The sequence below is a fragment of the Ammodytes marinus genome (genome assembly GCF_949987685.1).
Source record: "Ammodytes marinus genome assembly, chromosome: 10".
NCBI lineage: Eukaryota > Metazoa > Chordata > Actinopteri > Uranoscopiformes > Ammodytidae > Ammodytes > Ammodytes marinus.
Window position 1 is genome coordinate 7,145,129 of NC_137214.1, and position 27,965 is coordinate 7,173,093.

At 41.3% G+C, this 27,965-nt stretch overlaps 1 protein-coding gene across 1 annotated transcript; it reads right to left on the reverse strand.

The window, feature by feature from the left end:
• Positions 1-35: 35 nt before the first annotated feature.
• Positions 36-27,899, reverse strand: ergic1 (endoplasmic reticulum-golgi intermediate compartment 1). Its single transcript, XM_080035159.1, has 10 exons — positions 27,768-27,899; positions 14,241-14,302; positions 10,734-10,806; positions 10,229-10,323; positions 7,469-7,593; positions 6,768-6,872; positions 6,593-6,653; positions 5,963-6,063; positions 5,055-5,177; positions 36-1,711 (listed from the first exon to the last, which is right to left on the reverse strand). The coding sequence occupies exons 1-10, from the start codon at positions 27,785-27,787 to the stop codon at positions 1,604-1,606; spliced, it is 873 nt and encodes a 290-aa protein (XP_079891285.1). The 5' UTR covers positions 27,788-27,899; the 3' UTR covers positions 36-1,603.
• Positions 27,900-27,965: the final 66 nt, after the last annotated feature.

Consider the following 27,965-nt stretch of genomic DNA (forward strand, 5'->3'; position numbering starts at 1 on the left):
TTATATAAAACATTAAGACATGAATGGTCAAAGAGTGTTTTCTATGGCACCTTTACTTGTCTTGAAGGACACATAGAACTACGGAGTCGTCTGAGAAATGGGATTTACAGTAGCAGGGCCAGTTTGGAGGGATTTTGATTATCACTGACCTAAATCACAATGTTTTTTTATACAACAGTAGAAAAGGGGGGAACAAGTGAGAAAGAGGTACACCATCTCCCTGTACAAAACCCTATCTTTTTTTTTTTACAATTTACATCTTCATGGAAAAACAATCGGTAAACAAACGCATGTACCATGTAAAACATAATCAAAACTAAATCAATTGAGCTCTTTAAAAATAAAACAAGACATTCATTATAACATTGTTTTTGCAATTATTACATTGGAATGGACAAAGTCAAAACTAGGGCAGTGTTTTTGACAGTGAAATAGTTGGTAGAAATAAGGCTGGAGGGTAAACAATGATTTAAAAAAAAAAAATCGATACAGAAAGATGTAACGCGTATGAAAGAATGTGTGAAAAAAACACAATGAGATAGACACAATGAGAGCTGATGAGAATCCTGTAACATCAAACCTAAGAGAAGGCACGTACACGTTTTGAATACGAGGGGGGAGACTAAATGGATTGGGCTGAGAACAGTACAGTCATCATACAGTGATAAATGATACTAAATGTAGCAATATGGAGTGCGTGCAGCCTACGTCAGCTAGCACAGGCCTTAGAAACCAGAACACTTCCTTCACACCGTCATTCTATTTGGAAACAAACGCAGCTTACAGTTAGAGCCATATACTGCTGGAACAATTGACCTGGCTGGAATTAACAATTAATAATTAGTTTTCTAACACTCAGGTGTGTGTCTTTTTGTCTGTTAATTAATTGGACATTAAGCATTTTCCTATATTTGGATATACAGTAAATGGAAATTTGAGTTGGTGGTAGAATATCAAGGAAAAGCTATTTTTTTTCCTACTTCTGTAATTTCGAAAAAGTGAAACTTCCATATATTATTCTAAATGCATTACAGTTGATAGGAAAGATGTATTTGTTTTATTTAGCTGATTATAACCAAAAGATTGTGAAATAAATTAAGAAAATCTCAAAATATTAGAATATCACAAGTCGAATAAAAAAAAGGGACTATTCTAGTATTTTTGAGATATTGGATTTCCATGAACTCTAAGCCGTAATCAGCCAAAAAACAAAAGAAAGGCTTGATATATTTCAATTTATGTGTAAAGAATGAACTCTTCCATGATGTTGTAGTGTCATTTTGTGAGATGCACCTGTATTTTTCCATTTGTACTTCGACCAAAAATAATATATATATTTACAGCCTTCAAATAGCCATCAACCCTAACACAGTAACAAAATGAGCTTCCTCTCCTCTCTACATGACAGTCAGCCTCCACACACACACACACAGAGCCTGCAGTAACTCAGACACAGCCCTAGAGCCTGGGAGTTAGATCCAGGGCCGCACTCACTTGGGAAAGGGAAGTTTGGTTGGAGACAAGGGGTTGGATTTAGCTAACAGGCTAGAAACTTGGCACTTATAAATAAGATGAGACAGGGGAGAGGGGGTGGGGGCAGTCCTCATGACATTTTCCCTATCTGGATCTTCTTCCAGGCCTCTGAAGCCGTGAATATACAGGAGTCGATGATCCCTGCTACTGTAAACGTCCCGCCTACGATGGCACAGATCTAGAAGAAAAAACAAGTCACTGTCAGTGTGGCTACTAAAGGCTAGCAAGCAAAAGCATTGTTTTTTCAAGTACTGGTCGATTTAAAGATTTTTTTGTCTATTTTGCATCTATTACATGTTTTCTTTCATACTAGTATAAATAAAAAAGGTCCACAATGTACATTTAGGTGTTTATCTGACTAAACCTTGTCTGTTTGCGTTTGTACAGTTGTGTTCAAAATAATAGCAGTGTGTTTAAAAAATTAAGTAAAGATCAAAATCCTAATAATAGCTTTTATTTCCATACACGCAAATGCATTGGGGACATTGCACATTCTATTCCAACTCCAAATATGAAGAAACATGTGTCAAATGTTTCTTCATCTTTACAGAAAGTGAAGAAAAAGGAATATTAGACTGTTCAAAAAAAATAGCAGAGTCTAGAGTTTTCTTTACAACTCAAACATTTACTGTATCAACTGAAAAATGCATGAAGATTTAGCTTTCCTATGAATCACTGAACTAATATTTAGTTGTATAACCTCTGTTTCTGAGAACTGCTTCACATCTGTGTTGCATGGAACCGACCAACTTATGGCACCTGTGAACAGGTGTTTCAGCCCAGGACGATTGGACTACATTCCACAATTCCTCTGCATTTCTTGGTTTTGCCTCAAAAACAGCATTTTTGATGTCACCACATAGGTTTTCTATTGGATTAAGGTCCAGGGATTGGGCTGGTCACTCAAAGTGTACTGTGGCTTGAATAGGGGCCGCAGACAGTTTGTCAGACGACCCCCATACTGAATTCAAGCCATGGTACACTTTGAAGACAGTGAAGCATGGTGGCACAGACATCATGTTATGGGGATGTTTCTCATACTATGGTGTCGGGTCTATTTATCGCATACCATGGATCATGGATCAGTTTGGTTACATTAGAATACTTGAAGAGGTCATGTTGCCTTATGCTGAAGAGGAAATGCCCTTGAAATGGGTGTTCCAACAAGTCAACGACCCCAAACACACCAGTAAGCGAACAAGATCTTGGTTCCAGACCAACAAGATTAACGTTATGGACTGGCCAGCCCAATCCCTGGACCATAATCCAATAGAAAACATATGTGATGACATCAAAAATGCTGTTTTTGAGGCAAAACCAAGAAATGCAGAGGAATTGTGGAATGTGGTCCAATCGTCCTGGGCTGAAACACCTGTTCACAGGTGCCATAAGTTGGTGGGCTCCATGCAACACAGATGTGAAGCAGTTCTCAGAAACAGAGGTTATACAACTAAATATTAGTTCAGTGATTCATAGGAAAGCTAAATCTTCATGCATTTTTCAGTTGATAGAGTAAATGTTTGAGTTGTAAAGAAAACTCTAGACTCTGCTATTTTTTTGAACAGTCTAATATTCCTTTTTCTTCACTTTCTGTAAAGATGAAGAAACATTTGACACATGTTTCTTCATATTTGGAGTTGGAATAGAATGTGCAATGTCCCCAATGCATTTGCGTGTATGGAAATAAAAGCTATTATTAGGATTTTGATCTTTACTCAATTTTTTAAACACACTGCTATTATTTTGAACACAACTGTATATTTCTCGTTTCTTTCGATACATTGTGTTCTTAAAAACATGGAGGAGAATGCATTTTTTTAAGACCTGTACAGAGTTTGTTTTATCAAATGAAACTGGCTGTATCCAAAATCTGACACTAAAATGTTGTCCAAATGAAATACAGATTTGAACTCAGGCTTTAGCCAACATCTAGATTTTTTTTTAAAGACAACATTCACAGATAAGTAGTTAAGATATTAGTTCATATTCAAACAGTTGTGAAGAAATTGTAACACTAAAAACAATCGTTTAAATGTTAAGTAATCAACTGACCCTATGTTTACCCTATTTACCTGCAGTGTCTGGCTTTAAGAGCTCAAATATGTTCTGCCTTGGTTATAAATGGCTGAACATCAGCTGCTTTTAATAACGCCTGATGTCAACAGTACGTTCCACTGACACTTGAGAATGTGCTGGAATCCAGCAGAAAAAGCCGCTTTGCTGCTGCAGCTTTGACTCACAATCCTACGCGATGACTCATGATCACACTTTAACAACAGTCATATCCTAGCCATGCCTTAAGTCATGACAAAACCAACAGAATAAAAACAGTCAAATAACAGTGTTAGCTCATCTGATAGGCAGCCTATTTAATCCTGACGCTAGTATATGTCAGCGGGGAAAGATGAGGTGACAAAGACATTCCACAAGCCACAAAGTCAGGTGGGGAGCAGGGGGGGGGCAGAGAGAGAGGAATTAAGGGAGTCAAAAGGAAGATTTTGGGAAAATGAAGGGTGAGGAAGGATTAACAGTACGGCTGGGCCAAGGGAAGACTGAGGAAAGACTGAGGGAAGAAAAAACCTAATTCATTATATTATAATACCGATTTTTTAATGATAGAACACCGGTTCCGTATGGGTGAAGTATTCCTTTAAAACAAATGTAATGTGTCAAATAGAGTTAGTGGTTCTGGTAGGGCAGACTGTGTTAACTGTGGACAGAGCTTACACTGAATACACTTACATTTACACTAATGAAAATGGGAGCATAACAAGATGAGAACACAACGCTGACAGATAAAGTTCTTATAAAGTTGGTATAGTGAACTTGTTAGCATATTAGCTAACAGACGCCTTTTGTACACATCCAGCAGACACGTGGCAGTATTAGACATTAAATTAGAGCAAAGAGTCCGCCCACACAGCACACTCCGAATTAAAGTCCAATATTGACTGAACTTTTGGCTGTTTGTCTCCACCAAATCCAACTCCAGTTAGTTGAGTTGAGGGGTATGGTAGACGATACATGACCTAAGTATCACTAAAAGCACTATGAGTTTTTGAAAAATGGCTATATCATTTGAATATTATTATAAAATAGCTAAATAAATAAATAAATGTGTAAATTAATAAAGGAATAAGTAAACAAAAAAAAACACAAATATATAAATAAAAGTTGATATTTCAACAGGCCATAAATACATGTCTTAAATGTATTACTGCATTTTTCTTCACCTTCATTTATTTATTTCTGTGTCTGTGTACTTTTACCTGCAAGTAATGCCTTTAACGTTAGACTCTTAGATAGGGGGCAACTGTTTGCTAATAGGGTCAGCATTAACATAAATTGTGTGCCAGGGTTGATTTCACAGCTCATTTCTGCTGAAAAATAAAAAATAAGTTATCGCAGCATAACGTTTTGGTTCAAACCTTAAATCAAAGTGTTCCCTGTCATTTAAGACCTTAAAAGACCTCGGGTTTAGAGCCAAAGAATGTTGTGGTGTAGCGAGAGCATTGACTCACTGTAGTGACGAAGCGGTAGAAGGGCTGCCTCCTCTCCGTGTACTTGACGGTGATTGGACTGAGGTCGTATCTGAACCAGATGGCCGGGATGATCCGGCCCGTGTGGCTGTACGCTACGTATTCCTGGGAGAGAGAGATATAGAAGATGGGGGGGGAAAAAAAGAGTTTTAACAAATGTACATGGGTTTGGGAGTTTGGGATTTAAAATCAACACTGGGACAGTTTAATCCCATCATGTTTTCTGTGTCAATCCCATCTCTAGCAGTGGCAACAATGTTCATGAGTCATAAAAGTGATGATTCATTAGAAATTCATCTTGGCCTAATTCAACTGATGAAGTAAGCGGGAGGAGGCTGTGTGTGTGTTGTGCAATTGTAATGTGATGACATAGATATCAGTAAGTTTACATAAGTGACATTTCTGCAAAAAAAAAAAATCGAATTCAAATAAAGTGTGAATACATTCAACATGAAAAAAAGATTGATGCTGCACTCCATCCATACACTGAATTGCACTGATAACATACCTCAGCTGGACCTTTATTTGTGCTTTATCGGGGAGATTTTGGAATATTTTCAGCACATAGACTTCACAGCTGACCTGCACTGTTGTGACTCCTAACGGTGATCCCAGCTGTCAGTCAAAACAGTTCTAGGAAATGTGTGTTTTATGGTTTGTTGACTTGTAGGGGAGCGTTTGTTTTCAGTCACCAGGGCTGCTGAGCTTTCACCTCCAGGTGAGTGGACACGTTAACTATGGTGACTACTACATGCTCCGGCCATATGTTGGGAGGGTCACGCTGCTGCCCATGACACGTGCAGAACAATAACATATGACACAGAGGCTAGTATAGGATGTAAAGGAGGGAAGGGCAAAGGAAAAGAGGGATAGTAACGGTAATACAGCACCTTGTTGGCTACTGTGTACTGGTAAGAGAACCTCTGTCTCCCCGATAGGTCTTCATACACTGTTGGAACAATCTTCAGTATGTAGTCGTGAGAGGCCAGAGCTGTGTGACAAGAAAAAAGATACTGGAATTTTAGAAGAATGCATCTTCAGTTCAGGCCTAAAAAAGAAAGAAACAGATTTTTTTCACAGCACATTTTATTTCGATTTGTATTGATTGCTTTAAACTACAAAAGAAAATGAGCAAGCTGTCACTTTTTTTGCGAAACAGCCTCACAGCTCCTGTAAATGGTTTCATGCATTCCTGAAGAAAACACTTGAAACACAATGAGCCCAGCGGGAGCCCAGAGACATGAGCGAGGCGTAGGCTACCGTAATTACCATAGTTTAAGGGAAAATCAATTCGGCACTTTCATTTTTGAACATCGTCCTAACCAGTTATTTAAAATGTCGATTTACAGCCCAGCACTACTTCAGTGTACAAAGGAGGATGTCGCTTTTTTTTCCCTCCAAATTTCTTTGTATTCCATCGCCTTCCACTAGGGGTCTCATTTCATTTTGTCATCAAGCAAAACCTTAAATAACTGCCACCCAGTTGTAATGATAAGCGCTCATGCAGTGTGCATACGTACAGTTAGATGCCAGCTTGTCGGCTCCTCCTAATGCATTGAAGGCTCCTTGTACTTTATGTACCTGCGGCGTGATAAACAAGAGAGAAAAGGGGGATATGTGTTTAGGCTTGATATTGGAGATTCTTCAGTGCATCCAGTTTTTGGTTGTGGGAGTGTTTAAGTATGTCCCCCCGACCTTCAGCTTCTCTCCAAAGGCCAGCTTGTGGATGACGTGGGTCATGTCCGGGTTCTGGGGCTGAGCCGTCGCACTGTGTGTCGACACATGGAAATTCCCTGGTACCTGGAAGACACACACACACACACACACACACACACACAGACAGACAGAGAGCTAGGTGAGTTTGTTTCAGCAACACACTTAGCGATCCTAATGGCCAAGTCTGAATACACACACATATGGTTGGCTGGAAACTGAACGCTCGTTGCCTCCCAGAAGAATCATCGACTCCACCGTCACATTATTCCCAAATATTCGGCGAGCGAGAGTGTAAAATGCATCAACTGCTGGGTTAATCATTTCAATATCGCCGAACAGACTGACGTACAACATGGTGGTAGGACAAATAGGGCTTCAAAGGGCCTGGACTATACTGTCAGATAGAAAGGAAAACCTCAGAGCACTTTTCCATTTAACATAACTCAATTTAGACTGAAGTAGGAAGCAGGTGGGCCTCATTGGTCACAGACACAGGCTCACCCACTATGTTTAACTCAGGTCCAAGACTAAATAAACAAAGTATAGTCCCAAGAACTTGTGTCCCACTAAATATCAGGCCCTGTTATCCAATCCATCATGATGTAATTACTGGGGGGGGGGGACAAGGTCATATTCACAGTGCTATGGCTTGTTCTATGTGTCTATGAGGCCTTACTTACTTTGTTGATAGAGAACTCCCCTTCAAAGCGGCAGCCATCGCCCTGGTTGAGAGGGATCTTCATGGAGTTATCTATGTGACCCACCTCGTGACGGCCCATCTCATCCTGGATGTCCAGACCCACCACTGGGAAAACAAAGAGGGGAAGGCAAGGGAGAGAGAGTCAACGGCTACAGTGGACAAGAAAGAATAGAATAATATTATACGCTTTCATCTGCTGCTGTACACACATTCACCGTTATCAGTGCTGTCTGAGACTATGAGTCAACTAAACAGTTTACACTGATATAGACACAGATAAGTTAGAAACTCATCACATGTGAAAAGCAGGGACAAAATAATGAAGAAATAAATGTCTTTATCAAAGATGAATTGAAAGTTAAACATTTGTTATTACACTTGTGTAAGATAAATTTGATATTTATTTGATTTCTAATGTGAGGAACCTTCAAATGTTTATTCTAGCCTTTGGACAAAAGTTAGAGTGTTTTTACAACGTGCATTTGTTTAGGAAGCGAGTGAAGGAGAGAAGACAGGATGCATGGCGATAAGGTAAGGTAATAATACGTGACTGTTCCAGATTAATAATGGACCATGGTGAGGCAAATTATACTTTGATTTAGTAGCATTCTGGAAACAAATAATGTTCCAGTCTGGCGGGGATTCAGACCCAAGCAAAGGCATTAATAATAACGATATATACATAGCATTCTTTTGCTGTGGCTATCAGTTTGCTGTTACAGGTCATTTATGATCATCAAAGGAAAAATTAGACTGTTTCATAAACATTTGAAAGTTCCTTGTGGGGATTTAAAGTTCAATAAAATAATTGGAAAAAAAATCATTAAAATTAAAAAAAATCATGTTTACCCAAGTAGTCACAAATACAAAAAGATGAAAACAAACATCATTATGAATTCAAAAATGTACCCATGATTTTACCCTTTTTTTGTACTGAGAAGAGAGAGAAATTCGGAGGATGACCTATAGAGTAAACACACAAAGTCCAAACAGACTATCCTGCTCTCTGTCTGTCTGTCTGTCTTTTTCCATTTAGCACACACACACACACACACACACACACACACACACACACACACACACACACACACACACACACACACACACACACACACACACACACACACACACACACACACACACACACACACACACACACACACACACACACACACACACACACACACGTGTTGGCACTTGGCACACTTGTCTGGGCCTATTTTCAGAGCCGGTGTGTTGGCTGGCAGTGCAGAGAGAGGGATGTCTCTGCTAAGACCCTCACTTGCTGTCTATTTGACCTTTGACATTCAAGACAAGTTGGACAACCATACCTCCCCCCCACCCTCCCCCCATCTCAAAATACAGTGCACTAATATAAAGTGAAGCCAGTGTGTAAGTGTGTCTGAGCGAGGGCTCTTCTCCTTTTTAAGACATTTAAGACCCTGGAAGTGTGTTGATGGGGGTGGAGAGAGAGACAGAGAGAGAGGGAGGGGGCGTTTATTTGGAAGGTTATTACACGCGGTGCAGCTTTTCCATGAAGTCACACACACACAAGTCAAGACCTGGCAACCCAGTAAAGGTCAGTGGAGGGAGACGGTGTTTTGCCTCTGGAACAGTGTGGCAGATAAATAGTAGAAAGAGAGAATATGTTAATGTTAAGGGCCCTGCTTTTTCCACGATGAAAAGCTTTCTCCCACCCGCAAGTTAATCTGTAATGGAAGACAACCTTTTCAAAAGGCCTAGAGAATGAATTGATGTGCAATATTCAAAGTTGCGTTTGGGGAGAGTGGCTCATTACATGCAGCTGCGGTGTGGTCAGACCCAACGTGTTTGAGCTGGTATTTAAGAGGGGGCCCCACATTTCTGCAACAAAAAAAATAATTTTAACTCCGCAAATAAACAAAACCGCCATACATACAATCATCAAGAGCTTTAATTGGTAACGGCAGGGCGGCCTTTGTTTAGACATGCCATGGACGAGCTGCCGGTCTAAACACATGGGGGACAGCTGTGCGTCTGCATGCCAAGCCCCCTTCTCTCTCTCTCTCTCTCTCTCTCTTTCTCTCTTGCGCAGAAATCTGGACTTCGTTTTTCACACAAGCATTTATTAGCCTTGCCATTTTTGGATATCGCTTGAATCCAATGAATGTGTGTTTTTCTATGAGTGTGTGTGTGTGTGTGTGTGTGTGTGTGTGTGTGTGTGTGTGTGTGTGTGTGTGTGTGTGTGTGTGTGTGTGTGTTTGTGTGTGTGTGATCTGTCATTGGGGCATATTTTCTGACGGTAGTCATGAGGAGCAAAATAAACCGGTGACTCTCGGTCCTGGCAAGCTTCGAGCCGGGCGGCGTGCCCACTTCACTGCTCTGACATTGAAGTACGGCAGCCAGCAGGGACAAATTTAAGTCAAAGCCGATATCATGACACAACACGTGGCTGGAGGCTGGGTGAGATACCTAGTGATATGTCGAGAGTGTGCCAAAACACAGCCGCATAAACAAGCCATTATGTCGTTATGATAATACGCCTTTATATGGGGGGAAAGCGTTTAATCTTTTGCCAATACGCTGTGTTATAATATGATAGGGCAGGGCAAGTATATGACACTGATAAGAGGAAAAACAAATTGTAAAAAACTAAATTACATAAGCAATGTGACAAGAAAACCAACAAACAGGAAAGTGTAATGCAAAGAAAATGTAAGATGTGTAAATATATATATGTGTGTATTATGTGTATACTCACAATCACAGTGTAAGTTTGGCAAAGTGATGTTTAAACTCACTTCTATCTTCCCACCACTGTCTTTATCAGGATCGTCCACATATAGTTCATTAACGCTGCCATTGGACACAGAGAGAGAGAAGAAATGGTTAGATGTGCTGAAAAGTAGGGGAATAGTAGAAGAATATTTCGTCCTTTGCGTTGTTCTAAAACGGTCGACTTGTCCGGCTTTCTGCCAACTTTTGCAAGGAGAGGGCATTTGTGTATCTATGTCATTGTAATTTTCTTTGGTGTCACATCCTCCATCCCCTTATTATTATTACTATTATAACACGTCGCCAAGAAGGGCTGACGCACGGCACACTGCTGGGGCAAATTTCCTGTGAGAGAAAAAAACTGACTCCATTCATTTGGTTACAACATGGGGCAGAGCATGCAGGAATACATCGTCATGGGGCACACTGACATTTAGGATTAATAAAAGGGATGATACAGTGTATGATTTGACACGATGCGATATACTCACAGTTCAGTGGCTATGTATCCCGTCAGCTCAGACAGGAACAGGAAGAGTATGAAGACACAGCACAGGATGGAAACTGTGGGCAGAGAAGAAGAACAGAGTTAGAGTGAGTGAATGAATGAATGAATGAATGACTTTGTTTGAGCTTCAATGTTAAATCACCTCCCTTGACATTATTCTCTTAATTACACCAGCGCTTTCAAGGGATGATGAACACAAAAACTAAATGAGCCGGGAACCTAACACTTGCACATGAATGAAATCACGGCTATTAAATGGCAGGGCTATTTAAATAGTCCCTAAGTAGCCCCTTTAAGAGATGGTGTTAATCCTTTTAAAAGATCCTCCTACATTAATTACACATTAAATAGCAACAGTCAAGCCATGATGACAGCATCTCTGCCTGGAGAGAGGTGAGCTCATGCTATAACGCAAATTCTACACAACAGCTCATTTCAGCTTTTCCTTACGTCAACGTGTGACACAAGACACTCGCCCACACCAAAAAATGGATCCCAGAAAGAAGATAGATATCTAGAATCTAGATAGATATCGTAACCAAACGTTGCCAGTTAATTATTCACATAAAAAAAAATAAAAAATTTGTTTTAAAACTTATTGCAGAAAAGTTTGATTACATATGCAACTTTTTGCAATGTCTAACTAATTATATGTACATTCGCATCTCTTTAAAAACCAAAGATCGAGATGTTAGATGAAGCCGTAGTTCAAATTTGTATGAGAGTCCCAAGTTTGTACTCAACATATTTTGAATACAGCCTCTTTTTCATTTTATAAATAGAATCTACAATGTCTGGAAAAAAAACATGTTTGGCATGTTTTTAAAAACAAAATGTATCATAAACCAGACAAATAACATTCAGAATAGTGCTACGAATGAGTATGGAAAGTTTAGTTGATGTAGGTGCATAACAAGTAGAGATATTTGTTTCAGAGTATTGAAAAAAACTAATGTTAAAAAGTTTTCGCCTGCAGTGTCTCGCCTTTACTAAAAGAAACCAAATGAGGAATATCAACCTTTAGGAACAAGTCATTTGGTTCAACCTGAGCCAATATAAAGTCTGAGCTTCAAAAAGCAGAAAGCGGCCTGGCAGTCTGTTTCATATCAAGGTGTTGAACTAATCAGCTAAAGGCTCATCGTATCAGAACCTTGTTTACTAAAGATAAATATGGAAGCAACTGATCCGTGTCTGCGTAACTGTGGTCTAACCGCTATGGTCAGGAAGCTCTCACTATCGCAGCAGGTGATGCGTGTTTACGTGGCAACCGTCTCCTAAGATCATGTCGGGGGGGGGGGGGGGGGGGGGGGTCACGTGACATTGTGGCTGGCAACGCATCACACAGCACCGAACCGTTTACACCAGCTAATGTTTAACCAACTGACAACGGAGAGTGTCAGTATGACACATAGGTCACCAATTCAGGTTCATCAAAGGACTTGTACAGTAATTCTTCCCAGGCTTTTCAAAAGGGCTGTGTCTATATACTGGAAGTGGGGATTGCTACAGATCCCATCAATGGGTCCTCCTGCTCTTGATTTTAAACTTCAACAGCTCCACAATGGAAAAAGTGACAAGGGCGAAAAAGATTTATAAAAGACGTAACGCGAGTGGTTTTTATTTAATCTCAAAGTCTTCTCCACACTGGCGCCCACACAAGGGATGAAATGGGCTCAAAAGTTGCTTCATTCTAATAAAGAGAGGAAGCTGTGTGACACAAAGACTGGGGGATACAATAACACCGTTAATCAGCAGTTGAAATCTGAAACTATTAGCCCCGCATTTCCATAATCAGATGTGTGGCTCTTTATTTTTCTACCGCCCAGAGGCTCATTTTCCCACACAAAGCCCAGGCGAATTAGAAATTCCTTCAAATATTATGATAAAAGAAAAGATTAAAAAGATAGATTGATACATTATGCTCAAAGCTAGAACCACAAGTAAAAGTCACAGTGGCCAAAACTGAGGTACAAGGTAAATACCGTGCATAATTGAACTCAAAAGGAATGTGGGTCTAAACAGAAACACAAAAGCAGATGTGGAGGTCAAATAGTTGGCCTTTTGTGAATGGGGGGTGTTTCTGGTTGCATCTGACCCACACAGCGTGAGTCCACCACCATAACAGTTTTTTTTCTAATAACCAAATCAACCCGCTGCCCTCGCCCCCCTAGACAGTCGGATGGAGACAGGAAAGGGTGTTGACTGTGTACAGGAGGAACTTCCATCCACTTCCTTGTCGGCGGAAAGAACTGCATGTGTATCTTTAGCTAAAATCCATTCTCTTTCCCCCCTGCCATCCAGGAAAGGTGTTCACACTCTAGTATAAACTCTGGTTCACTGTTCAATGACAATGGTTATGTCAGCAGTGTGGGTTAGGGGGCGGGGGGGTTGACACTGCGCTTGTCATCAGCTGACCAATGAATAATAGCGACTTGATGGAGCCAAAAATGTGTCATGGCGTCTATTGTGTACTATCATGCGATGAATAATCAATATAAAACCCTGATTACACCATGACTTATAGATGACAAGCAAGAAAACACATGAGCTAACAGGAAAGGCTTTTAAGAGCTCACACTGATGACTTCTCAGGTGCCCCGCGGCGATGAAAGAGCTCCATCATTAACATTCTTACCATACTGGTTGTGCCACAACAAGGTCCGCCCCTTGTTGATCGGCTCGGTAAAGACCTACACCTCTGTGCCCGGGGCAGGCAGGTACTTGAAGTTACAGCTGTCACACTCCACACCTTCCTTTAACTGTTCCTCGAAACATCCACCTCCCTAAAAGTAGTGCCTTTCCATTGAAGTTCTAATGAAACGCCTGTAGGCCACGTAAACCTTCACAGGTATGACAAATACTACCGCTTAAGTCCTGCTCGGATTTCCAAGTTATTAAAGGTGCAACATGTAACGTTGGGTGTGTCGGAGAATTTAACATTTTCTACGTAAAGTATATTCTCATAACTGAATAAACAAACTTTCCTTCATGACGTCAGAGTCAGTATCAACGCCGGTTGGCTTTCGCGTCAAGCGAAAAGTTTGCTTGAGTTGAATATTTTCAATATCTATAGCTTACAGCCAGTTATTTATGTTTAGCATTTTTTATTTAGAAATTTGTAATTTTCTACACTTTGGTTCTCTGTTCATTTGCTGCTTTTGTTAGCGTTGGACAGAAGCAGGCTAGCCGTTTCACCCTATTTCTATTTTGAAAAGCTAAAGCAAACCATCTAATGGCTAGTCTATTCATATTTCATATGACAATAAGATATCAATAAATTATGCTTTCAACAAGAAACCAAATTACTGCATTTTCTTTTAGCTGAATGGGAATTTAGATGTTATTGTACCAAATTCGCACCAGACATAATTGATGCTTTTGTGCAAAAGAAACGTCCAGGGATTTCATATGAGAAGGAATAGAGAAATATAAAAACAACTAAAAATAGAAAGCTCATAGTTTGGCCGGTTGTTCGTGAAGGAGTACTCACTGAAAGCTCCTGTGTACGTGGGCTGGGTGAGATCTTTTGGCACTTTCCTGTAGATATCGAATCTGAGGAGAACGAGAGAGAGACAGAGAGAGAGACAGAGAGAGAGAGAGGGGTGGGGGGGAGAAAAGGCAAAAAAAGTGGAGTGAGAAAAAATGAAAGTGTAAACACTTCATGCTGTGAAAAAGAAGCACATTCTGTACCCATGAGGCTGTGCGATATTACAGAAGAGTGGTGGAATGTTAGCTCTGGACCACCGCCATCACACACAGGTCCAGACAGCCAGCCGCAACACACACACACACACACACACACACACACACACACACACACACACACACACACACACACACACACACACACACACACACACACACACACACACACACACACACACACACACACACACACACACACACACACACACACACACACACACACACACACACACACACACACACACACACACACACACACACACACACACACACACACACACACCTTTTTACAGGGTTACACCTCTTCCTTTGAATGTATGCTCTGTAATTCTGACCCCCCCCCCTAAAACAAAGGTCTCTGACGCTGACTGTATACACAAAGCCTCCCCCCCCACACACACACACTCCAATTAAAAGAAACACACTTGAATATAGACACAGCTGAAGCAGCACCTTCTAATTACATGGTTTGATCATCTCAGCAGAACGTGCCAGCTATACTCAAGCAGTGAAGGGTTCAGTCCTACAGACTTCAGACTGAAGATGTATTCTCATCCGATTCTTCAACTTAATGTTTTTATATCAACTTGGAGATATTTCAGATATAATGTTCATGTGTTATTCTCATTTTCTGGTTCACAATTGTAATTTTGGCTTCTACTAGAAACTGTCTTCATTTTGTAGTGTCCGAAAACCCTTTGTATTAAGACCCATGGTAATATTAAAAAAAAAAAAAAATCAGAGGGTGCATTTTTCACAATAGGTGACCTTTAGAAAAACGTGTCGGTGAATCAGAAGCAGAGGAGGATCTACAACACCTGACACAATCCCAACCTCCTCTTATGAAACACTGTTGTTGCCTATTTGGGGAGCTGAGAACGCACAGTGTGGGGGAGAAAGAAAAAAATCCACTGCTCAACACCAAAACTATTTGGGCTCATGAGTTCTCTCCGGCATGTCCTTTTTGGGGCAGTGAAACATTTTGTTCGACCCCCAAACCCCATGGCTGACTGTGTGGAACCCCGCCTCGCTCTGCTCTGCTCCCCCCCTCTCACACTGACTTGCTCTCCTTCCAAAAAACACTCACATCTGCTCATATTTCTTCCCCCTCAAAAAAAGCTGCCAGTGAAGTAATCACAGAGATGATGATGCAACCAGCGCTAGGGTGTGGGGCAGGAAACCGGGTAGGGGAGGGGCATCCTGTGCGGCCCTGAACCCCGCTGCTGCTGCTGATGCTGCTGCTGCTTCTCTCTCGGCTACTGCTTTCACTCCTTTGTTTTTTTCAATGGGCACTCAAGAACACCTGATCCTTCAAACATCTTATCTGAACTTCATCTTTCTGTATTTCTATCACTCTGTTCCACATACACTTTTTTCCCTGTATTTGGGACCTGGGTCGCTTTTCCATTACATGGTATCGGCTTTACTCTACTGGCTTTGGGTACTGGGTACTTTTCTGGAGGTGGTTTTCCATTACAAGATGGTACCCATGATAGCAGCGCCTCTGTGTAGCTGTCCGTCAAATCGATGTTAGGGCATACTGTTTGGAGCCTTAGTGTTTCTACTCAGTCTTCATCAGGGCGATTGTTTTCACATTTAGTCATAGTGAAGTAATGTTCGGTCTAGGGCTGGGCGATATATCGAATATATTCGATATATCGCGAGATGTGCTCCAGGGGATGTATAAAATGACCCTATCGCGACCATCGAATACAAATTGGCACGTAATGTGTTTTTTTTTAGCCGCCGCCGCCACCGGCAAACTCGCTGGTGTTCGCTTCTCTCGCTCTTTCCTGTGGCTCTCTGCCTCACAGACTCACATGCATTGGCAACTCACTCACTCACCCCTCCCAACCAGAGTCTCCTGGGCGCGCACCTGTGACGTAGTCTGTGCTCTGTGAGGCCGTGTCTGAACTGCCATACTAGCGTCCTACATCCTACATACTCATGCATACTCTCTACTCAAAGATCGATTGTGTATGCGAGCTGCGTCTAAACGTTCTCAGTTGAAGTATACTCAAGCAATGAAGAATTTCTTCTTCTTCTTATAAGATTCAGGCAGTTTAGACACTGTTAAGCTTATAACCGCCCTCTACAGGTTAGATATTGAACTAGACTTTTACAGTCCTGTGTTCATCATCTGTGTTTTAGACCTCTTGTTTTATAATAATGATGTTTTGAGGCGGAGGATCCCTCCGACGCTCTCTGTCCGGCTCATCAGCACTCAGCTGTCTGTGAGTTGAGCTGGACGAGCCGCGGTGTGTGGAACAGCGATCTGTTCTAATCTCTCTCCACTATCAGACTCACAACACTCATTTCACTTAGTGACTCTAATGTTGTTAGGTATTTATCTTCATCTCTTATCTATTGTAAGAGTGCATGAATGACTGCACGTACAGTTGTCAGATCACGGAACCCCAAACAATGTTGTTGCCTAGCAACTTGCTCGAAAATATTTCATTTTCCTGGGCGGGTAGAATTGACCCAGTGCATTGTGGGGCGGTTGAGTAGGAAAAGTATACAATCGATTCATACCCAAAATCTTCCCGGAAGTTAGTACTCATCCGGGAATTTCTCACATACCCAAACTCGCATACCCAACCGTCACATACTCAAATTGAAGTCAAAATGAGTATGAGTAGGACGTTAGTATGGCAGTTCAGACACGGCCTGAGTGTTTACTTTTATCGCCATGTGAAAACAACGCCGAGAGGGGGAGAAAAAAAGACGAGGGCTCTGCTCTTATGACAGCCGAACGAGCGGGTGGAGGGGGCGCGAAAGACGGCGAAGGCGGCTGTCGTTCATAGCATGGACCTTTTTTGTAGACGGGCGCTTGACAGCATAAGGGGCCGCTGTACAGAGCCTGGTCCTTATGAGAGGAAAGCGAACGAGCGCCGGGGGAGTTTTTGGTCCAACGTCACACAACCACGGCATCCCATTTAATTCTCAGCCGTATTTATTTAAATCCTCTGATTGTCTTCCAGTTTTATTTTCATTAACTAAATACAGGAGAATTAAACAATAAGGCAGGTAACAGAGGGACGATGAGCCACCTGCTGTTTGCGCTTGCATGAATCTCTCTCTCTCGGACTAACAGGCAGAAAACGAAACTTAACTTAGACAGGGAGCAACTGCTCTTAAAGCGACAGTAACCATTATACATGTCAGAGCCTTTTATACACATATGCCTCGTTTCCACCGAGTAGAGCGGGTCGGGTCGGAGCGGTTCGGTCCGGGTAGTTTGGCTTTTCATTTGCCAAAAGTTGGGTAGGGTACGGTTTAAGCGCACCTAACCGCTCTGAGCCGCTCCCGATCTCAGTACTCCTCCGTAAGGGTACTAGCGGCCTGAAAGCGGGCCGAAAATGCATGAGAAGGCGGAGCTACACACTGCCGTCATTTGATTGGTCGAAAGAATCATTTCCGTCATGTGTAGATCTCGGCAAGAGTGAAGAGAGTCTTGTGTTTTGGCGAAAATGTGAGCACAGCTCTGTTTATTGTGTGGTGTTTTTCCTCGTCAATAAATTAATCAGTTGGTTACACTGTGTCCCATAGTCACGTAGCTGCTGCAGCCAGCACTGTTCGCTCACTGTCTCTATGAGTTGCGCCGAGCGGTCTCTGTGTGTTTACGCCATAGATAGTAGTAAAATACACGCTCACAACAACACGGGGGGAATACATAAAGAAGCGGCTGGTTTGAATCATCTCCGCCGTTTGTAGTCATCTCGGCTAGAGTGAAGAGAGTTTTGGCGAAAATGTGAGCGCGGCACTGTTTATTGTGTGGTGTTTTTCCTCGTCATTAAATGAATCAGTTGGCTACACTGTGTCCCACTGCTACGATGTCACGTAGCTGCCGCAGCCAGTGCTGTTCGCTCACTGTCTCTATCAGTTGCACCGAGCCGTCTCTGTGCTCACAACACGGGGGGAATAAATAAAGAAGCGGCTGGTTTGACCAAGCAAAAACAAGAGACCGCTGGCTTGACCACAGTTGTTCCCACAGCCCGATAGTTTGACCCACATTCTGGCGTCGGCTATCGCAGTCCAGCCTAAACCCCGCCCTACAAGTAAGGGTAGGGTCGGCGGTGGAAACAACACCGAGATTCTTAAAAGTGAGCTGTCCCGCTCTGAGCCGCTCCGATCTGACCCGCTCTACTCGGTGGAAACGAGGCAATAGACTACTATTATGGATCAAAACCTGTTCTGCATTTAAAGTGTGGCAGCTATCTTCAGGGGGTTAGTGGTGATAAACAATTAGTAAGTGGTTCTAATGAGTCATAATTAGTGTTCTCAGTTTACAGATTAACAGAAGATGGAAAAAACTGTTTCCAAATAAAATAATGCTGGATCCATTGTATGGGAGTGGAAGGATGTGGAATAATCAATACAATGTGCAAACTCTTTGCCATGTGCAAGTTTCAAATTGTTTCAATAGAAAGCACTAAAGAATATAAACATGTTTCATGTAGCCTAATGCATTGTTAGTGCAGGCACATTTTGCAGGGACTATTTAAATCATATTACTGGTGTGATGTTATGCAAAAAATAAATTAAATTGAGCATTTAGGATGTGCTCTAGAGGAGATTTGAAATATATCGAGATATATATCGTGTATCGAGATATAGTAAAAAAATATCGAGATATTGATTTTGGCCCATATCGCCCAGCCCTAGTTCGGTCCTTTACCACTCAGAGAAACGAGGCTGTCTTATTGTTTTATCTATTTTTTTTTTACACTTTACGTTAACCAACATGCTGTGCCCCCACGTCATGTTGGATATTGCTGGTTGTAACCAAGCCCCAACCTCAGCGATTTTTACCAGCATCCAATAAGGAAGTGACACACATTGTAGTACTTTCCGGTGGCCACTGGGGGTGGTACCAAGACTGAGCAATTTTTCTTTGACTCACTTGTTAAACAGGCCGTTTCACAGTCTTATTAAACCTATTTACAGCCTGGTCCACAAAACCATTCTAGTATGTATGTTTAGTTCATATCTCCATGACAACACTAAGGGGGGTGAATTTCTTTCTAGCAGGCTAGTTTCTATTCTTTTTGGAGGTTAAAATGTATTGGCGCGATCTCTTGAGTGACAGCTCTCCGACGGTGTCCCTCACTTTGTCTCGGAGGTATACGTCAGCTCGATGGGCGTATCTCCCTCACCCCGACGTGACGTCGATTCCCTTTTTCGGCAAGAGGAGTGAGGCGCAGTAAAAAAGATGGCGATAGGCATAAACCAGGATTATTGGATGCCGTGTGAATAACCGAGTCAGCCCGGATGCTACATCCATTTTAATATACTATCTATGGTTGTAACGACCACAGTGTGGTTGGTGCCAGTTTTGAAAGAGAGTTAGAAAAAGCCGGACAGACAGCAAGCTCAAACACTATCTTGGCTGTTTGTTATGCAAAGTCAAGGCACCTGAAGCCTCGACAAAGTAGATACCAAAAAAATGAGGTACGAGTTAATTTTACATAGTGGAAAACCAAATAAATGGCGAGTAGAGTAGAGCTGGTTTCGAAGCGCCATTAGATCATTGGCCTGTCAGGATATGTAGGTCAAGACAGCACAGCAGAGTGAGAGAGAGAGAGAGAAAGGGATGGGCGGGGCGCTCAGGGAGGGGTCGCTTCTGTATCAGGATGAGAATAACTTCCAGGGTTGACACACTTCCTGTGTGTTTAGCTTTAATGTACAGAGAGAGGGAGGGTCTCTTTTCTCACACCGTCTCCACCCAGACAGTGTGCTGACCTCCTGAGGGCACAGGTGGAGCAGAGTGAGTGTGTGATTTCTAGCTTTTCAAGGATTACATGCTCCCCTGTGTTGTAAAGGATACTCTGTCACATCCTCTTCTATCGTGGTGTCAGGAGAGACACAACTTAAGTTCTTAAAAAGTTGCCATATTTGGGTGATGTGATGCGCAAAAAGGCAGCCATATCTGTATACCAGAGTGAGGCCAATGAGATACATGGCTATATACAATGTAAATAATATGAATGAGTTATTTAATGAGAACATTTTATGCATTTAAGTTCAACAAAATTGTACTGTCAATTCTGATGTTTGTATATAAATGCATTTAAAGTATGCTTCATTATTTCAAAATGGAACCACTAACGTCAGGATGTATGACTCTTGGCTAGGGATGGGATGCAAAAAACATCACGATAAATAACACTCAATTTGCATTCTCGGAATAATCATGGGTATCTTCACGAGCGACTTGAAAAGCTGTCTAGCTCCCTAACCTACAGTCCTATGATGATTTAAAGATCGATTTTTCGATTGCCTGAAGGGATAATCGTGACATGACCTTCTCATATCATCCCATTCCTATGCATAAGTCAACTTCTAATACCTTTTAAGTATTTTTTGGGGTACTGGTACACATACTCAATGTACAAAAGCTCTTTATGAGTTTTAAGATTGACATTCACTCAGATATATATACTTATTTAGTGTGAATATTAATTTCAGGGCTCATAAATAGATCTTGGGTTATATAATATCACACAAAAACAAGTCATCTTAATAGACTTGACACAGGACACCGCTGGCAGCGAGTGAGGGCTGCCTCTGAGCTTAACGGTGTGCATGCAGCACACAGCTGATGGCCCTTTCAAACACAGTTTCATATCTCGCGGACCAGGTTATTAATAGTTATAGAAACCCTCACCTCTCGCTTTACAAGCCACAAATAAGTTGATCTGTTTTTATCACAACTGGATGTTCTTTACAGTCTGGATACGTGTTGCTATAGAGGTCTGAATTAAACTAGAAGTAAAGGGGTAAGGGTTGAAGGTTTAGGGTTAGATAAGACTAAATTAATATAATGGCCTTACAGTGCTCTCTTGATACTGATAGCATTCAATATTTACGTCAGTATTCATATTCCAGTGGTGAAGAGAGGTCGGAAACACACGTGCGACGACAATATTTGGTCCTTCACAGAGCTATTATTGTGTTGATATGACAGAGACAGAATGAGCTGTACCCAAGTCAATGTCAGGTTGAAAACAAAAAACAGATGGACAAATACAGCAATTCATCCGTCTCTTCCTGGCATATCATAGGTTTAATTCAGTAAATGATAAATTCCAAATGATAAAATAGAGGCCAGATTGAGGTTTACGCTTAGACAATGAACTACGTTAACATGACGAATGTTGTTTTTTTGCATTTTAAATATATTTATATTATTTTAATAATATCATCATTGATGCCTGATGAAGGTCCTTGTGACCGAATCGGTACTTATTGAAAACATTTATCAGCGAAAGAACGAGACAGTTCCTGTTTTTTTTTAGTTACTGCACCTTCCTCCAATGCAGAGATCTTTTTAAAATACATTATTTTAATAATTAATAAAAGTGAATAACCTCTTACATGTCTGAGCATTTATTATTATTAGTTTATTTTGAATTTACACTTTAACTACAGTTGTATGAAGAACTTTTGTTTAAATCTGGAACTGTGAAACTGCATATTTAACATGGTGCCCTTCCGTCAAATTTAGAAAAAAAATAATAGACCTAGTTTAAATTATTTATTTTATATTTATTTTTTTAAATTATGACTGAAAATAACTGTTCATGAACAATGTCTTAGAAACCTATACGCCAGTTGTTCATTTTGTTTTGTCTTTTGTTTGTGTGTTAGTTTTTCAGTTGTGTGTTTGTGTTCTTTAAAAAGAAACACCCAAAAATAAAGCGATAGTAAAAAAAAATGTAAAGTACACAATTTAATTAGTTAAAGTATAGTATGATTTATATGGCTGTAGTTGAAAGTAGATTTTAAAATATTGGACAAATAGGCTGAGATAAATAGATTTGAGTTTCAATAAACCCACATATTGTATTGTCGTCATAAAGCATATTTTAAAAATGCACGAGTTGAAATATGATTTAAGCTAAGGTAAGTTTCTTTATTTGTCAATCTACACAAGGTACATCGAAACTCGTTCTTCGTACAAGTTATTACACTTCGGAGGGGATCATAGCACAGGGTCAGCCATAATACATTACTGGTCGGCCACCTTTTCCTCTAGGACTACCAACCCAAAATGATAACACAAATGATAAATAAAATTACTAATTAATAAAATATTAAAGTAGTTGACATGACCAGACAAGAAGAATTTATTTGTTGTTGTGAATAAACACTATCTAATGCCTCGTTTCCACCGAGTAGAGCGGGTCGGATCGGAGCGGCTCAGAGCGGGACAGCTCACTTTTAAGAATCTCGGTGTTGTTTCCACCGCCGACCCTACCCTTACTGGTAGGGCGGGGTTTAGGCTGGACTGCGATAGCCGCCGCCAGAAAGTGGGTCAAACTATCGGACTGTAGAACTGTGGTCAAGCCAGCGGTCTCTTGTTTTTGCTTGGTCAAACCAGCCGCTTCTTTATTTATTCCCCCCGTGTTGAGAGCACAGAGACGGCTCGGTGCAACTGATAGAGACAGTGAGCGAGCAGCGCTGGCAGCTACGTGACATCGTAGCAGTGGGACACAGTGTAGCCAACTGATTCATTTAATGACGAGGAAAAACACCACACAATAAACAGTGCCGCGCTCACATTTTCGCCAAAACTCTCTTCACTCTAGCCGAGGTGACTACAAACGGCGGAAATGATTCAAACCAGCCGCTTCTTTATTTATTCCCCCCGTGTTGTTGTGAGCGTGTATTTTACTACTATCTATGGCGTAAACACACAGAGACCGCTCGGCGCAACTCATAGACACAGTGAGCGAACAAACAGTGCTGGCTGCGGCAGCTACGTGACTATGGGACACAGTGTAACCAACTGATTAATTTATTGACGAGGAAAAACACCACACAATAAACAGAGCTGTGCTCACATTTTCGCCAAAACACAAGACTCTCTTCACTCTTGCCGAGATCTACACATGGCGGAAATGATTCTTTCGACCAATCAAATGACGGCAGTGTGTAGCTCCGCCTTCTCATGCATTTTCGGCCCGCTTTCAGGCGGCCAGTACCCCTACGGAGGAGTACTGAGATCGGGAGCGGCTCAGAGCGGTTAGGTGCGCTTAAACCGTACCCTACCCAACTTTTGGCAAATGAAAAGCCAAACTACCCGGACCGAACCGCTCCGATCCGACCCGCTCTACTCGGTGGAAACGAGGCATAACTGTCATCTTTAAAGCATAGTAATACTGTATCATTGAAAATGTGGTGATATGTTCATGATATCATGTTTCTTTATTTCAAACAAAACCAAAAGTGCACATGCTGCACCTCTCTGACACAACAGTTTCACTTCCTTTCCTCCGCTCGGAACACTTTGTATTTGTGAATAAATTAATGTTGAATCTTGAGAGTTCACCTCTCGGTCGATCATCCATGTCTGTAATTTCCTGAATTGCGGTTGACGCGTCCTCCTCAGTGTTATTATTGAGGACATTATGTACCAGCAGCATCTCTCTGTTTACACCACCACGGGGCCCCGCTTTTCCAAGTAAAGGGCTCTTGACTAAATTAACCATATCTCGCAAATGAGTCAGGGTGAGTCAGTTGTTCATTCCTTTCATGCATTGCTGGTCTGAATCCAGATAATAGCCAGTTACGGTTCTCTCGCTTCTCGCATATGATGATGTCTACACATACATATAAATACACATCTATTTGCCTGAGACACGTCAACCCAATCAAACAGCAGACACTGTCCAGATTAAAAGATACGACCTCTATTAACTCTGAGCATCCTCAATGAAGCTCTAAAGTCACCATGTAATCTCCTCATCACAGGAGCAAACACACACTACATCATCAGGTTAGCTATGACCAAACCTACGTGTGTCAATAAATGACATAACCCTTCTGAAGGCCAAATAAACCTGGGGATAAAAAGCCATTTCCGTTAAGTCACCATCTCAGTCAGAAGAACGGCTGCTTGGTCATACTGAAATGAGGTTATCCTTATTATTAGACGCTGATCTTTTGGCTGTACCAGAAACGATATCAACTTTGAGACGTCATTCAAAAGCAGTTCAATCCGGTAAAAACTAATTGATGCCATTGGAATTTGGAGAAAAGGGTATTTCTGAATGGCTTTATCTGATTGGTGTTCAAATGGATGTCTGGGTTATGGATGGGGAAAGCAGGCGTCCAGTTTGCAACACTGTATTTAAAGTCTGGATGCTAACTGATCAAGAACAAAGATAATCGTCAGTAACAGAAAAATAGTAACAATATTTATGAAACAGGCTAATGCTAACCTGGATATAGGGCTGCCCTCTTATATAGATTCTGTCCCGAAACCCACCCACTGATGATGATGTACGTTTACTGTAGCCTCAGACGCAAGTCACGCAACACATTAATTGTCTTTAGTAATAAAAGGTTTTTCATTAAGCCAATTGATATCTATTAATTAAATAGCAGCTCCACCTTAAGGTTAGTTAGGTTTCTTTTTCACTTCAGGTATCATTTACGACCGTGAGACAAAGCTGAGGCACTGACTGTGTTAAAAAGACTAGGCCTATAAGGTCCTAGTATCCATAGTGTGTTAACCTGCTGTCCGCACCCACATGCAAATATATGAAGAAGAAAAAACTGTGCCACAAACGACTGTGAATTATGAAGACCTCTACGGTCAAAAAGTGAAAAGATAGAAAAAGACAGACAGACAGACAGACAGACAGACAGACAGACAGACAGACAGACAGACAGACAGACAGACAGACAGACAGACAGACAGACAGACAGACAGACAGACAGAGAGTGTGTAAGAGCCTTTTTATGATATAGTTGGTCAGGGTTTTTAAATGTAATAGAGTGCCTTTATTAAGCTGACATTTTCTTACACCGCATCGTTCCAGCAGAAGCTCAGCCTAATATCAGGACTTTAAAAGCACCAATAGAATTGCTTTAACAAATTTGGTTAGTTTGTAACTTGAAGAATGGTAAAATCTTATTTCCATGAGGCTGTTCAGTAAATCATTAGTAATCACTAGGAGCAATAGTCAACGTGTTTGCTGTTGATGAGTAACAAGTGAATCACATGATGACATGAAAATATCGTATAGATTTCTGCCGCCTTCATGGTCTATGTAGCACCAAATGTGCATTAATCCGCAGCTGAAAATAGTCCTGAACCAATGCATTAATTACCCTTGTTTTACTAACATTTGATTGATAAACTATGCACAGCTGTTTTAGGGAATTACTGACAATCAAAATGTAACTACATTGTCTGAGCGTTCTTTTAAGATTAACGTCTTTAGCCGGTATCAATGAGATTGGGAGCTGAGTGCGAGAGACGGGGGTCAAACGGGGGTCAGAGTTTTTTAAGAGATGTACCAACCCTGTGATGGTTTTGGTCTGTACACAGGATTTGATGACAGTGAGAAAAAGAATAAGACCAACCAACCACAAATGCTACCTACTATGAAGTGGTTCATTCAGTTGTCCAATACAAAACAGCATTCCGGTAATATATGGTAATCTATATTACACACACCATCCATGATGACTAAGCCTTAGTGTATGTCTGAGTGTGCGAAACCTCCAAACTAGTTTGTTGGTCAATCCGGCTATTTCCAGCTGTTGCAACGCAGATTTTGTGTAATCAGGGCGCCAAGTCATTAGTGCATCTGATCAGGATGTGACCATTAGCTAACCCCCACAACACACCCAACACATAAGGAACCTACAATGTATAGTAGCTCAAACTGGTTTACGCCAGATCCAATATATGTTGGCAAATGTATTCTTCTGTCATTACAACACAGCTGATGTCAGTAGGAAAGACCAAGGCTGCTGTAACAGGTCATGTGTGTTAGCACTCGGTGCAAGGGACGATCATTCTCATCATCAGTTACCAACGTGACGTCCACAAACAAACTGCACGTCTTTTGGTGTTTTTATTAAATGGCATTGAATATAGAACGTAGAGTACTCTTTGCTTGATAAAATGACTGAAAAGATACATTGATTATTAGATTTTTTTTAAACGGATTGTTTCAGAATGAGGCTGAAAAGAAGAGATTCAGCAATGGCACTGTGAGAAATATAAAGGGGTTGAAAGCAACTTCTAGAAACCCAATTTACAGTTTTGAACATGAAAATGTACCTTTAAGGAATAGAATGTAAAGAAATGCTGTTTCACGCTGAACCTACAGACAAACAATAATGTTTATTCCACAGTTGCATGTGCGTTGCTATAATGTGCGGACGCTGGTGCCAACGGCATCACGTAAATTAGCGTATTGACCTGGGTGTGATGATCACATCAAAGCTGGTAGGCTGTGAAGACGATAAATACGCGTGTCTAGTGCAGTCATTTGACCAGGGGCCCAATGCCTGCAAACACGCTAGAGTTTCTCCTCAAAATATTGGAGTATAGATTGTAATCTTAAATAAAAATAAATCTCCCTAAGATAACATATAAAGATAGAAAAAGTGAGTAGAGAAAGCATAACATTTCAATGTATTGTTTTCTGTCTGCTGAAGGGAAGAGCCATGAAGAAGTTAAAATAACGTGACGACTCGTTTCACACAAAAGCCTTGAAGCAGGGAACTGTTTGTGTTTGTGTCTTGAGAAATTCAATAACACTGGGCGTAACGCACACTTTGCCGTCGACAACAGGGTAATAATGACATCACTGTCATTCTAAACTGATCAGATGTCCTTCTTTAAACAACACAAGGCGCCTGCCTATTTGCTTGGCAGTCAGATACCAGTCTGTATTTGATACTTCCCAAGTTATGAAGCTACCCCTATGGTCAAATGCAAACATCCCAGCCTTTATTTTGATAAGGGTGTGCTCTATTGACAGTTTCAACAGCCCTGTATTAGGTGTGACTATTAACTCTTTGCCTGTTGCCCAAGTATCAACAGATTAGATGAGGTGTACTAATGCATTGCCTGTTATGTTTGTGTATTTGTAGCTAATGGTTCTGAATGCTTTGACTCTTATTTTGTGTTTATTGGCTGATTGATTAAGCTTTGATATGTAAATGGTTAATACAGCAGGCCATCATAACAGGCATGCACTGAGGTTACTGGAGTCAGTTTCACCTTTTGGAAATAGTAGGAGGGATGAGGACATCTGCACATGCGCGGACACAAAACTCCCAACGAGCATAACCTGACCTGAGCATCTCTCCCCCGACTCAACAAAAACTCAACACCCCCTGAGAGACAATGAAGCAACTTTGACTCGCCCATTAGCACGCGACGCCTTGAAAACCGTTACGTTAAATCATACAGTATAGCTCACGAGACAAAAACGCCCCCTCCCAGTCCCTTTTAGCGGCTTCATGTCAGGATAGGAATGAGAGGAAACCCCATACTCACCTCCTCACATCGAAAGGCATGGTGTTTGCAGGGGTTTTGGACCGGGGGGTTAGCGGACACTGCTACAAAACAACGGGGCAAAGCACAAAGCTATCTGGAACGCTACCGGTGGTTCATCGGTACCGGGCTGACGTCAGCTTAGGACGCTTTGCAAAAGCCGATTGGCTGAGAGCTACTTCCGGTAGACTCTGATTCTAC